Source organism: Pleurodeles waltl, chromosome 5, assembly GCF_031143425.1.
Source record: "Pleurodeles waltl isolate 20211129_DDA chromosome 5, aPleWal1.hap1.20221129, whole genome shotgun sequence".
In the NCBI taxonomy this organism is placed as follows: Eukaryota; Metazoa; Chordata; class Amphibia; order Caudata; family Salamandridae; genus Pleurodeles; species Pleurodeles waltl.
The window spans coordinates 1,313,092,935-1,313,106,504 of NC_090444.1; the positions used below are offsets into that span (position 1 = coordinate 1,313,092,935).

The 13,570-nt window shown below is 43.1% G+C and overlaps 1 protein-coding gene across 1 annotated transcript in view; it reads left to right on the plus strand.

Moving 5' to 3' along the window:
- The window catches only part of LOC138297114 (trypsin-like), a 77,656-nt gene that overhangs the window by 42,287 nt on the left and 21,799 nt on the right, over positions 1–13,570 (plus strand). Inside the window, exon 5 of the mRNA XM_069236614.1 lies at positions 13,237–13,373. Within this exon, the coding sequence (XP_069092715.1) occupies positions 13,237–13,373 (137 nt within the window). The remainder of the gene's footprint in view (positions 1–13,236; positions 13,374–13,570) is intronic.

The following is a 13,570-nucleotide window of genomic DNA, read 5'->3' on the forward strand; positions in this document are numbered from 1 at the left end:
CTCCAAATCTCAGGTAAAAAGATCTAGGAACTCATCCAGGAAGGGTTTTATCATGAAGTTTAAAAAGCCATGAATCAATAATGATTGCAAGTATGGCAAGCATTGGCAAAGTCAACACTGGCGTCTCTGGAGGGGGACAGATGCCCCCCCCTTAATATGGACACACTGATGAATAGGTAAAATAAAATAGGCTCTTCCTTTCATGAATGTGTGACTTCAAGGGATCCCCAACCTGTGAATCTCCATAGGGTCTTCCATAGATTATTAATAGGGTCCTACATAGGGTAGGCTAATTGCAAGTATTTCTGAATTATTCTTATAATCCCAAGATGTGTGCATGAGTGAAAGATGTCTGGAATTCATGGGGCATGGAGCTGCATTAAACAGGGATCCTTGACAAATGCCACAGATCCCACAGGGGCCAATAGGCAAAAACAAGTAAACTAGAGAACGCAGACATAATTGTTCTCCTAGGCATCAACCTCTTCATTTTTAATCATCATCTCCTGGGTACTCACCTTAGCAGAAATACACTTGAGACATCCAGATGATTTTTATTTTCTCTGCCATATGCAATTTCTTCTCCTAGGTAGGAAGTCCATATGTCATAATGATGCTTGACAAATGAGGAGGCCTGAGCATGAAGCATGACACTAGGGTAAGTGTGTGAGGGTTCTCCTTACAATTTCTTGAATGTTCTCATGCTGCTGGACAGAGAAACTTGACACTATATTGTACATCTAAAATAGGAAAATATTCTGTGTTCACCACATACCCACCTCATCTACCTCAGCTCCATTCTGGAATGTTTCAGGATGATTTGCCAAGCACGGGCTGAGAAAAAGTGGGGGTTCCAAGACTAATTTTCCCCATCCATTTTTTTATCGGAAAATTGACCAGTGATAGTGCAAAGACTTTTGAGCAGAATTATACCAACTTTAGCAGAAAGATAGATCTTGATCCAGAAAGCATGCTTTTGGTGTCAATCCAGTCAGTAGTTTTTAAGAAATTAAGGCTTAAAATGGTATAAATATTTCATACCACAGAGGATCCATGAAGCTGATAGATCTTAAGGTAACATCTGACTGAATGACACCATATCAACAAAGATGTGGGGGCATCCATTTTAGGACTCAGGAACTGAGTCTCCTTTCCTAGAAATAAGTTTTAAAAAGGTATAAGGGGGCAGGGTGGGGGACCCCCTGAGGCTAAAGAAAATTAGTTAAAAATGTTACTGCAAATTTGTGGAGGATCCAAAAAGTGGGCAAGGACTCGGTGGTGGGGGGGTGCATTACTTCATTATGAGGAGGGGGTCATGTGGCTAACCTCCCCAAGCCCCGACGAGGCTCCTGGAACCCCATACCCTGGGGCTGTCTTAGTATTAGGGGAGGGGGCACACAGCTCCTCTCCCCAAGACCTTTATCCAGCCCTGGGGCCATTTTCAATTTAAGGGGAGTGAGGAATACCTTGCCTGCACGTTCCCAGGCTAGAAAATACAACTTTACTCCCACCCAGGTGGAAGCATTGAAAAATACTGTTCTCTCCCCGAGTGGGAGCAAAGTGAGTGAGCCTACTCCTGCCCGTACCACTATCGCTGCTGGCTGGGGAGCTGGCAGGCCACAGGGGTTTTGGGGATCTCCCTGCAGCCCCAACAAATAAAGACATGTGGGTGACCTGCATGGACAATGACTCACCCACTTTTGAAAAAAAAAAAAAAGCTACGACCACAGTGGTAGCTGGGGAGCTGGCAGGGGCCACGGGGGCCTTTTGGGTTTCCCCAATAGCCTCCTGTGATTTTGGTAATGTAGGTGCCCCCGGTGTGCCTTGGGGCACCCATGTTTGAAAGAAAATGCTTCCTGGACCCCTAACAGCTTTGGTAGTGTGAGTGCCCCGTATGGGGCCCTGAGTTTGCAACAAAAAAAACAGCAAAAGAATACTGAATAACCACCAGGAGCTGCTCATTTATTATTTACTGTTTCTTTGACCGAGTGACCTATAGTGCCCTTGGGATCTTTTTTCAATAATATTGTTTATTTCTGGTGGTGCCCCTGGAAGGGGCAGTGCCACCAACATCCCTTGTTGTTTATGATGTGGTGGGCTACAGTAAGCCATCATTGGGGAGGGTAGAGAAAGAATGTTCTGTGGCCAATCAGAATGAATCCAAAGATCTCTCAGTTTTTTTCTGCATTACATTGCATTGCATTGGACATGGCTGTTCTGCAACCTACGCAGGACATCTTTCAGGAAGGAAACAAAAAAATACATTTTATGGGGAGTTGAATGATCAAAGGTGAGAAGCAGGTGAGCATAGGCAGCATATGATATGGCTCTCACTCCATAGGATCCAATTAGAGTAGCTAGTGGGGTCACACTTGACCCCTAGTATTATACATACTAGGGGTCAAGGAGGAGCCCTGTGGCATTCCAGAAGCAAGCCTCTTCTGCTATGAAGAGTGGTGGCGTCAGCCAGATCTCTTGTGTTCTCCCAGTGAAGATTTCTACTTTCAGACTTGCCAAACCCCCAGTGCTTCTATCTGCCAACCTGTGCATCAGCACTGGGTGCGATACTGTGTCAAACGCCTCAGATAAATCAAGCAAGATAAGAGTGACACTCTTCCTCTGATCCAGTGCAAATTTAATGATTTCAATCACTTTGAGGATGGCAGATTCTGTCCTATGTTGTGGTTGAAACCCTGATTGAGTACTTTGAAGAAGCCATATAGGTTCCAAATAATTAGATAGTTGAGTATTAGCCACTTTCGCTAATACTTTGGTAACCACAGGCAGCAATGCGATAGGCCAGTTATTAGAAAGAATGGCTAATATTAATTTACATTTAAAAAAACCTTTTTGATTGATTAAGGGACATTATGGTTAGGTGAAAATGTAAGTTGAAACACACCATTGTAAAAGGAAAAAAACACTGAAATTCACCACTTATAGTTACCTCAAGTAACTATAGCTCATGCCCTAAAGTAACTATAACTAACACCCTCACCATGCACTGCTCATTACTCCACATAACACATTACTCATGACATGTTCTCTGACCCCATTGATAAAATCAATGCAACATCTGAAATTACATCATGGATAACAACACTATACATGATGAGGGTGCGAGTTATGGCTACTTAGGGCACAAATTAAAGTCACTTGGGGAGCAAGAAGGCCCTAGGGTAAAAAAGCCTCCTGGGGCCAATAAGATGGCTCTGTTTTTTAAAATTGGATCTGAGAGACTCACAAGAGTCCATTGAACCAAACCATCAAGATGTACAAATATTTTGGGAGCAACTGTCTCTTAAACTACTGAACGGATCTACACCAAATCACAAAAGAATGCTCTCTGGGCCATGATGTAGCTTCCAGCCAAATTTGGTATGATATTGTTCAGCAGTTTTTGTGGTAGTGTTTCTTCAAAAAATCAATGGAAAATGCAAGGGGATTTTGTGTTTTGTGACCTCCTTTTTTCTAGGCCCTTCATATCACCTCAAACATTTCCATGCACAAACTAGACAAAAAGTAGCACTTTTGTTTGGAAGGTTTAATGAAGATTCTTCAAAAAAACATCAAACGTTTGTAGCAAAACATAAAAGACATTTCATATGGAGATGCTGACCTAACTATAATTACCCAGTGGTGACTGCCTTCACTGAGCAATATACATGTATTGTGAGAAAAAGGGCTGTTGGTTGACTGGGGTGTGCACCCTGGCCAAGCAGCACCCACAACCAGAAACACCGTGGTAGCTTAACACAGAGCAGTTAGGCTTAACTTAGAGGCAATGTGTAAAGTGTTTGTGCAACACTTTAAACAGTAAAACAGTGAAATACCCACACAATGTCAGAAAAATAGAGCTTCATTTAATCATTAAAACAAGGGCAAAATAAGAACAATCCAATAAATAGAACCGAAATTATGATTTTTTTAAACAATAAAGTAAAAAATAGCACTTCAAAGCATAAAGCATCAGCCAGGGAAATCTAGTTGTGCTGGACCGAGTCAAAGTCAAAGTTCAGGCCAACCAAGATGGAGCGAGGGTCAGATACAGGCCCAGATTAGTCTTGCTAAAGTTTTATCTTATGAAGTTTTTGGTGCCAAGAGTCCCGTTTGCATTGGAGAGGGCTGCAGGGAGCAAGGAGAGCATTGCTGGGGGTGGTCGGTGTGACACGAAGAGCAGACTGGGTGTTGCGGATGGGCGGGCTGGAGCTTTGCATAGGCGGCCCTTCATGAATGTGTGATGCTTGATGTGTGAAGAGATGGACTAGCAGCTGCTCACACTGATGTTCAGTGCAAGCAGAGCAGTTCCTCTGTGAACGGGCTTGTTCGTGGTCATGAAGAACACAAAAGCTTGATATAAAGAGCCCATGAGCCACATCAATGGTCCAGGACCTGAGAGGTACCCCTTGGAGGTCAGGAACTCACCTCATCTGGGTCAAGGAGATGACTCGGAGCCTTTTATGCCCCTGGGGCTCACATCAGCAGGCCGCCAGACTAGCCCTTGAAGTCACTCTGGGGTCCTGGATTCAAAGTGAAGTTGCAGATCCAGTTCTTCTTACCTGCTGGACATGGCCGTTTTCGCAGGATTAATCCCAATTTTTTGCATTTTTCCTCCTATTTTTTCTGACCTGTTTTTGTTAGCTTTAGGACTCTGGGCACTTTACCACTGCTAACCTGTGCTAAAGTGCACATGCTCTCTGTCTAAAATGTATTGGTGATTGGTTTATCCATGAGTGGCATATTTGATTTACAAGTAAGTCCCTACTAAAGTGCACTATGTTTGCCCGGGCCTGTAAATAAAATGCTACTAGTGGGTCTGCAGCACTGATTCTGCCACTCATGCGAGTAGCCATGTAAACATGTCTCAGACCTGCCAATGCAGTGTCTGTGTGCAGTTTTAAATTGCCAGTTTAATGTGGCAAGTGTACCCACTTGCCAGGCCCAAGCCTTCCCTTTTACTACAGGTAAGCCACCCCTAAAGTAGGCCCAAGGCAGCCACATGGGCAAGGTGCATTGTGTTTGAAAGGTAGCCCGCATACTGGTGTGTTCTACATGTCCTGCTAAATTCGTTTTTCACTATTGCAAGGACTATCTCTCCCATAGGGTAACATGGGAATTACCTTTTGAGTGTAGTTTCTCATTGGGAGCAAATAGAGATGTGGAGTTAGGGGTCTCCGAACTAACAATTTAAAAGTACATCTCTTGGTGAAGTTGGTTTTTGAATTTTGAGTTTGAAAATGCCACTTTTATACAGTGGGCATTTTTTTGCTTAAACATTCTGTGCCTCTGCCTGTCTGCTAAATACATGTCTGGATCAGGATGACCATTGGGCTGTTTGTGCATTCACTCTAGACAGTCACACAAAGGGAGCTGAGGTGTGCCCTGCATATCTTGATGGCCCATCACCAGGCTGATGGGTCTTCCTGAGCTAGAGTGGTGGGAGAAGCTGACACTTGCACCTGAATAGGTCTGTGCCTGTCCTCACACAAAGCAGTCTCCAACCCCCTGGAGTCTGTCTGGAGCCAGGGCAAGGAAGGCATGGTCTTGTGCACTACAAAGACTTCTCTTTGAAGTTTTCCTATTTTAAAAACAGATATGGGTATAAGTACTGGACCTCTGACACCACATAGTTAGAATCCTTCAGAACTGAGAAAATTATGCCAGGAAGAAGAGCTGGATGCTGTAGGTGGGACTGCCACTCTTCCTGTTGCTTTGTTGTGCTGGCCTGCTGCTTGCTGCTTCTGTCCTGGGAGTCAAAGAACTGGACGTGGCTTTCTACATCCTGCTTCCAAAGGTTCTCCAAGGGCTTGGACTGAGCTTGCCTCCTATTAAGAAGTCTCAGGGACATCAAAGACTTCATCCGCCAGTGCCTGGGCTATCTTGCTGAGGCCAAATCACCCAGTGGAGCTAAATCCAGTTCCTGGGCTCATGGGAATGAGTTCTGGTGCAACAAGGAAGAAACTAGTGCACTGACTTCCAGAACGACTTCGGAACTGGTGCCGCTTTCTGACCCCATACAGCTGCCTGCACCAGATCCATGGTCCCCACTGAGTGCAATGACCATGACCTACAACGCAGGCCCTATGCCGCTGAATTGGCTCCGAAGTCCTGCCATAGTGTGAGCCCAGAGTGTTGTGTCACTGACGTCCGTGGCACCTGACTTTGCCGCAGCACCTGTGGCCACATGGTGTGATCACAACACCGCAAATTCGACGCCTCACGTCTTGACCTGCTGGATTCATTGATCTGGCCTTGTTGTAAGGAACTGATGCCTCGCCGCCAACACCGCATCACCTCCTCTGCAACCGTAAGGAACTGACGCCTAACCGGCTCCAGCGACACCTTACCTCCCGACTCATCGTTTTCCAAGGAATCATAACCATGATCTGTATGACTTTGTGGCCAACCACACTCCATTGCGGGAGGCACCGGACTGTTAGAAACAATTCCATCAAGGTGCTTTGATAGTTCCAGTTGGAGCTATTGTGTTTCTAAGTGCTGTACTACATTTAATCTTTGCACATTCATATATTTGCTTGGTGTATGTGCTTTTGTTAATTTAGTCTTGTTTTACTCAGATAAATATTGACTTTTTCTAAATTAGTGTGGAGTACTTTTGTGGTGTTTTCACTTTGTGACTGTGTGTGTGTGTGTACACATACTTTACACATTGCCTGTGAGATAAGCCTAACTGCTTCAGCCAAGCTACCAGGGGGTGGGCAGGGGTTATCTTAGCTGTGTGAATCCCTTACCCTGGCTAGCGTGAGGGTCCCTACTTGAAAAAGGTGCAAACCACTGCCAACTTGAGACCCCATTTCTAACATTCCCCATGCAAGGGGCAGCAGGCACCAGGTAAGCACAACAGGGCATCAGTTCAGAGCAACATTCCATCAGAGTGGCAGTCCTTGTGGCAGCATAACACTCCTTCCTGTAGAGTATCCACAGGTCCACAGGTCCAGAAGTTTACTGAAATGTTGGTGTCTAAGGTTCTTCTTTTATACACAGTTGTGCTCTTGAAGTGGGGAGAAGCTTCTTGAGCCATGCCTTTGAAATACACAGATGCCCTGCCTTCCCAGCCCTGGCTCCACACTACCTACAGGGGGTGTGGAACCATTTGGGTGGAGACAGGCCACAGCCCATTCAAGTATAAGTTAAATCGGACTTCACCATAAGTTAGGATTTTAATTTGCGATTACAAATTCACCAACCATGAGCTGGTTATCATTTGGAAATTACACTTATAAAAGGTAATAAGGCAACACCAATGTTATCCTATGGGAGAGATAGGGCTTGCAGTAGTGAAAAATGAATGTAGGAGTTTTTCTATCCCAGGACATGTAAAACTTAAAAGTATTCATCCTGCTGTTTAAATACTTTGCACCATACCCTCTGGGTTGTCCAGGGCCTGTAGGGGTGACATATGTATTAAAAAGGAAAGTTTGGACCTGGCAAAAGGTTTACTTTGACCACGTCGAAATGGCAGTTTAAAACAGCACACACAGGCTATACAATGGCAGGCCTGAGACATGTTTAAAGGGGTACTTATGTAGGTGGCACAATTGGCGCTGCAGCCCACTTGTATCACTAAATTTACAGGCCCTGGGCACAGGTAGTGCAACTTTACTAGAGACACAAGTAAATTGAAAATACAATTGGGTATACGGCAAACTAACATGTTTTAGGGAAAGAGCACAATCACTTTAGCACTGGTTAACAGTAGTAAAGTGTTCAGAGCCCTAAGGCAAGCAAAACAAAGTCAGCAAACAAAGGAGGTTTGAAGGCTAAAGGTTAGGGGAAAACCACGTCGAGGGTAATAAGTGGCTCCACCGGATTTTTCTGTTCTACAGCCCAATGTGTGCATTCCCTAAAATTCACTTCTAGAGGCGCCACTGGTAGCCAATAGATCTGCCTTTAATATGCCAATGCACCATTTTCTCATTCTAGTGTTATGTGATACTGAGACGTAGTAAGAAACAATACACAAATACTGTGAGGGTTCCATATTGACGAGGTGCCACTTTAAGCTCAGTCCCTGGAGCTGACACAGAGTATGGGGTGGGCTGTGAGCAAATGATGGCACTGTAAATACCTTATGGTTTACCCTGAACGTCACACCAGACAGTTCCTGAGAAAACCCCACTGCAGGGTTGGCGGAGGTAGGAAACTATCAGAAGCTCAAGAAAGGCAAACTCCTTTTGCGATTGTTAAGGACAAAGAACTTGCCTTCCCTAGTTCAACATCTCTTCATTTAGGGCCAGAAGATGATACGTTTGGAATTGCGGCTGCCTAATTGCAATTCAATGCGAATCTCAATAAGGAAAACGCAATTCCAAATGTTCAAAGCTCCACTGAGTTACATTTGTGATCCCCAATGGGTTGCAAATAGACCTACATCATTAATATTCATGAGGTAGGTTTAGCTTTGCGACCAATTGGGAATTGCAAAATATCACAAGGATGGTGGCCTGCTGGGGTCAGCAGACCACCAGGTCTGTGATTGCTTTTAAAAATAGAAAATGAAAAATGTTCCTTTCATTTTTTGAGAGCCGGCAGTGGAGTTACGGACCTCTGCCCAATCTTGAAAAATGCTTTTACAGACATTCACAAAGAGGAGGGGGTCCATTGAGGACCCCTTCCCATTTGCAAATTGGTTACCACCAACTTGAAGCTGATGGTAACCTGCAAATGTTTTGCGACTGCATTTCGGTCGCAAAATATTCAATCATACCACTGCGGTTCGGTTATAAGAAGGGACACCCTAAACATGCCCCTTCCTAATACCGAATCGCAATACCAAATTGCTATTTGATAACAGGTTACCGAAGTGCAATTTTGCATTTGGAACATGCCAGACAGCTTTTTAGTTGTCGCAAATGGCCCGACTTTACAAATTAGACCGTTTGGAACCGCTAAATAGCTTTGATCATCTGGCCCTTAGATCCATAGGTCCTTGCCAAATTGAACTCTCTGCTTCTGGACTTCAAAACAGGAATGGATAGAAGATTGTTTAATATTGATTGAAAAGCACAGCTTCCTCTTGATAAAAACAAAAATAAAACTTTATCCCAAGATGGTGGAAACCTTATAATAGAGAATGGTACTAGAGGAGACAATCCACTCAGTCTAATCTGCACCCTTATCTGCAATGCTTAGTGTTGGTTTACAAAAAATGGAAACTGGTGACATCCCCTCCTCCTCCAAAGCAACACATTCATCTACAATGTCTTGCTGTTGTGACCTGCATGCAGGTTAGTCAGTACACCTCATCCTTGAATCACTACAGCTGCAGCAGTAAATAACATAACTGGCACTTACAGGCTGTTCATATGATGCATTCAGCTTCCCTCCTTGTCCATTCCATTCAGCCAATGGAAGTTACCTTCTGTAGCCAACATAGCCAACCAAAAATAAGAAGTACTAGGCAGAAGAGGGGCATGGATGACCTTGGTCAGTGGATAAGAAGAGGGAGGTTAACAGCAATAGATCTGGAAATACACATTATTTCCCACATGACCAAGTTCCTCTGACTCTACTATTTTAGTCAGATTGCCAGTGTTGAACTTGGCCCGTTCTGCAGGGTCGTCCCCAAATTTTGTGCCTTACTCTGCTGTTTTCTTAACCTGTTTATGCTGACTTTTAAGACTGCGAAACAGTGCTAAATTGCTCGTGCTCTCTCCTTTAAACATGGTAAAATTGGCTTACACCCAATTGGCACATTTATTTTACTTATAAGTTCCTAGTAAAGTGGTTCTACAGGCACCGAGAGCTATAAGTGGGCCTGGAGCACTGGTTGTGCTGCCCACTTAATAGGCCTTTTGTGCAGTTTTAAACTGCCATTGCAAATTGGCCAAATAAACCTTTTGCCAGGCCTACACCTTTCTTTTTTGTAAATGTATCAGTCACCCCTATGGCAGGCACCTAAACAGCCTTTAGGGCCGGGTGTGTGTATGCAAACGTTGGGCATGTCCTGGTAGTGGAAAACTCTCTAATTCATTTTTCACTATTGGAAGGCCTACCTGTCCCATGGGATAACATTGAGTTACCTTATTGCATTTTTTTCACTATTGGAAGGCCTACCTCTCCCATGGAATACCACTGGATTACTTTATTACATTTAATAAGTGATAACCTTTGATTGGGAGCAGGTAGGCAAGTCATTTAGAAAGTTGGCATTTTTATGTCCTAATCATTTGGTGCCTGCAGCATGTTCCAGGGACACATGACTAGGTGTAGTTGGCAGTTGGGCTTTGTGTATTCCTCCTAGACAGTATCACAAAGCAGGACCTGGATGCTAGTTGGATGGGCCATCTCTGACTTGATAGATGGGCAGAGCCTTTACCTACCACACTTGCACTTCAGAAGTACTGGCTCAGCTCACATACAAAGGACTTCACCCTAGCCTAGTATGCCCCAGACAGAGTGGGACCAGGATAGGGAGGCAAGAAATTCCAGATACCCCTAGATGCTTCTCCAACTTAAAAGTGGGCACAAGGCTCCTGAGTCCAATTCTGGACCTGTGGATACTACAGAAGAAGGACACCCTGTTGCTCTGCTGCTTAAGGCCCTGCTTGCTGAGAAGGAAGACTCAACCTGCACCCTTCACCCCAGGCTTAACTAACTCCAAAGGTTAATTGACTGTCCTTGAATGGAGGAAGGAATCCTGAAGTTCCGGGCTCTTCACAACTGCAAAAGGGCCTGTTTGCAACAAGATCTTGTCAACTGCTCCAACCGCTAATGCAAAACCCAAGTGAAACCGACTCTTCACCCTTTAGCAACTGCCAGCGATGACCAGCAGCGTGAAATCTGCACTTTGCTTTATAGCATCAACAGGCCGCTGTGACCGCCAGCATGAATCTCCATCAAAGACCGCCCAACAAGATGTTCACTGTACACCAACAATTGTCCACAGCGCCCACCCTGCTCTTCACACTACAGCGCCGAACATCCCCGAAACTCTCCCTGCTTCCTTGCGGCCTCCTCTACCATGAGCAGAACTCTTAGCACTAGACTTTTGGAAGGTAACATTTTCTTCTGGACTAATCTGGTTCCTGAATCTTGCCCACGCTCCAGCGCAGTCAACCTGATCTTGTGACTTTCACCAGGTCTTGCTCGAGCAGCAAGTGGTGCTTTGTGTTTTTATGTGCTAGACTTATCTTAAATCTTTGAAAATGCATACCTCTCCTTCTACTGACTAGATTATTGTCATTTTTTTATTAAATCATTTATAAATTTGACTCTATTATTCAAATTGGTGTGGAATTTTTCTCATTTTGTTTTTTTCACTTTATTATGGACCCAGAATTTGATCTAACAAATGTATATAAAAGCAATAGACTCATGATGGATAGCCAAATCATCTTGGCCCACTACAGTTCCTAATGCATCATTCCCTCTTCAAAATTATTGGATTGAAAAATGTTTTAACTGCACACCCTCAGGCTCTTCACATAATTGCATTTATACTTCTTTAAACAATGGACTCTTCCAGGGTAGTACATGTGATTTTACCATCCCTATCACAATCTGCCACACGTGGTAGCTTCTGGAGGGTGTTCCCAATGCTCCCATCATTGATCCTTGCTGGATTGGTCAATGCAGTGTATAAATGGTAAAATATTCTGCAACATATTCAAAACCATTCTTTGGTCTGGTCTCCTCTGCATCACGAAAAGAGAGATCTTGTCACAGACACTTTTCGGAACAACTCAAGTTAAAATACTGTAAAAAACTTCAGAACTCCACAGGTGTCACTGTATGTGCTCTCTACGCAAAGACTCACAAGCTAATTCCTCAACCCTTTGGCAAGCTTCTAACTCTCTGCATGGCAAGTGACAGCCCTGATCCTACATTTCTTAGAAGTCCCTTCTCTGTGTCACCTTTTTCTCTAGACCAGATATTCTTACATTTTTGACTTTTGTGTCCCCAGATAAATCATTGCTGAAAGCTCGGTCTCCAGCCTGAGACATTTCTACAATTTGAACGTTTAAAGAATACACACAAATACAGAAACAACTATGTATGAAACACATACCCAAATTCTGAAATATTTTATTTAATTCATAATTCATAAACAAAAATCTTTAAAGTTCAACTTTTAATTTTAATGGTTGGGGTGTAGCTTATCAACATGTGTTTTTTATCTCTAAAAGATAAAGAAATATTCTGGACTCTAGCATATCTCTTTGTCCTTTTTGCTCTTAATGGATGTTCGCTTTTTGTTGGTGCATAGTAGCGCTTTATTTGAGGCCACAGTCATCCATACTCGCTTCTGTTTGCTGTAATCGTACTGTTACCACAATTCAAGCTAAGGCTACTGACTTTGGAGCTTTTTCACAAACTACATTTGTAGTATATGAAGTGGTACTACAGTAAAAATGCTGTTCCATAATGTACGTGCAGAGACCTCCAACTCCACAACTCCAATCTTTTCTATGCAGAGATCACTAACATGTGCGAGGATGTCCTCACACATAGGTCTACATCTTATTATTAATTGTGGGAAGGAGAGGAGGGTGTGGCAGGAAAATGGGAATACTTTCACCTAAGAGGATGGGTTTATGGAGGGCTAAGAATGGGATTAAGGAAATTCATGCAAATACAAAATCCCGATCACAAAAGAGTCATTTCATTGCTGTTCACTAACTACATTCTAAAGTTACTATCAAATGGCCCCATAACAGTAGTACAATTACTCCAGCTCAGCCTTGGAATAATATTTATTATCATTATTATAATTATTATAAAAGTAATTAATAAAAGTTTAAAGTTAAACGTTTGCACTTTTGTTAAAACATAATTTACATTATTTATATGAATACATATTACTACATTTTAATATATATTAAATATTGTAAGTGGGATTTTTTTAAATTATTATTTAAAAATATTGTAGAAAAACTAAATCAGCAATTACTGCATGAACTATAAAACGAAACAGAAGGTATAAAACACCCAAAACCAGATTGCTTGGTTTTTCATCCACAAACTTAAGTTGAAAAGAGTGTAAAATCCCATAAAGTAGATCTTGTAGAATAAATACCTCAGCAAAAACTAAATTTTGAAGAAACATTTCTCTCACAATTTTTGGGGGGATAAAATGCTTTAACCAAGTGTAATGTTTGCACTTCACAATGACTGCAGAGTTTGTAAGCCTGACAAATTTACACTTGGTCTGTTCCTAGTGTATTTATCATTGAATCCAAACCATTTGCTTCTAACGCTGTGTTCTTCTTACAGTGGTTTATCCCCGGGTTCTCCAGTGTCTGGATCTGCCAATTATCTCCAGTGCACAGTGCCAGCAGACCTATCCCTACTACTACACAGCCAACATGATGTGTGCTGGATTCATGCAGGGAGGACGGGACACCTGTGGGGTAAGAAATACATTCAACCCTGCTTCTGAAAGGGGAACCAGGGGAGCTGCTTGAGGTGGGGAGTGGTGTGAGTCCATGTGGGGAGGTTCAGGATGAGTCTGGCCACTGAATGAGATATAAGGTTTCAAAACCGCCATTTTGTCAGAAACTGAAACACTTTCTAGCTTTGTAACCCAGTACGGTCATAAACACTACGC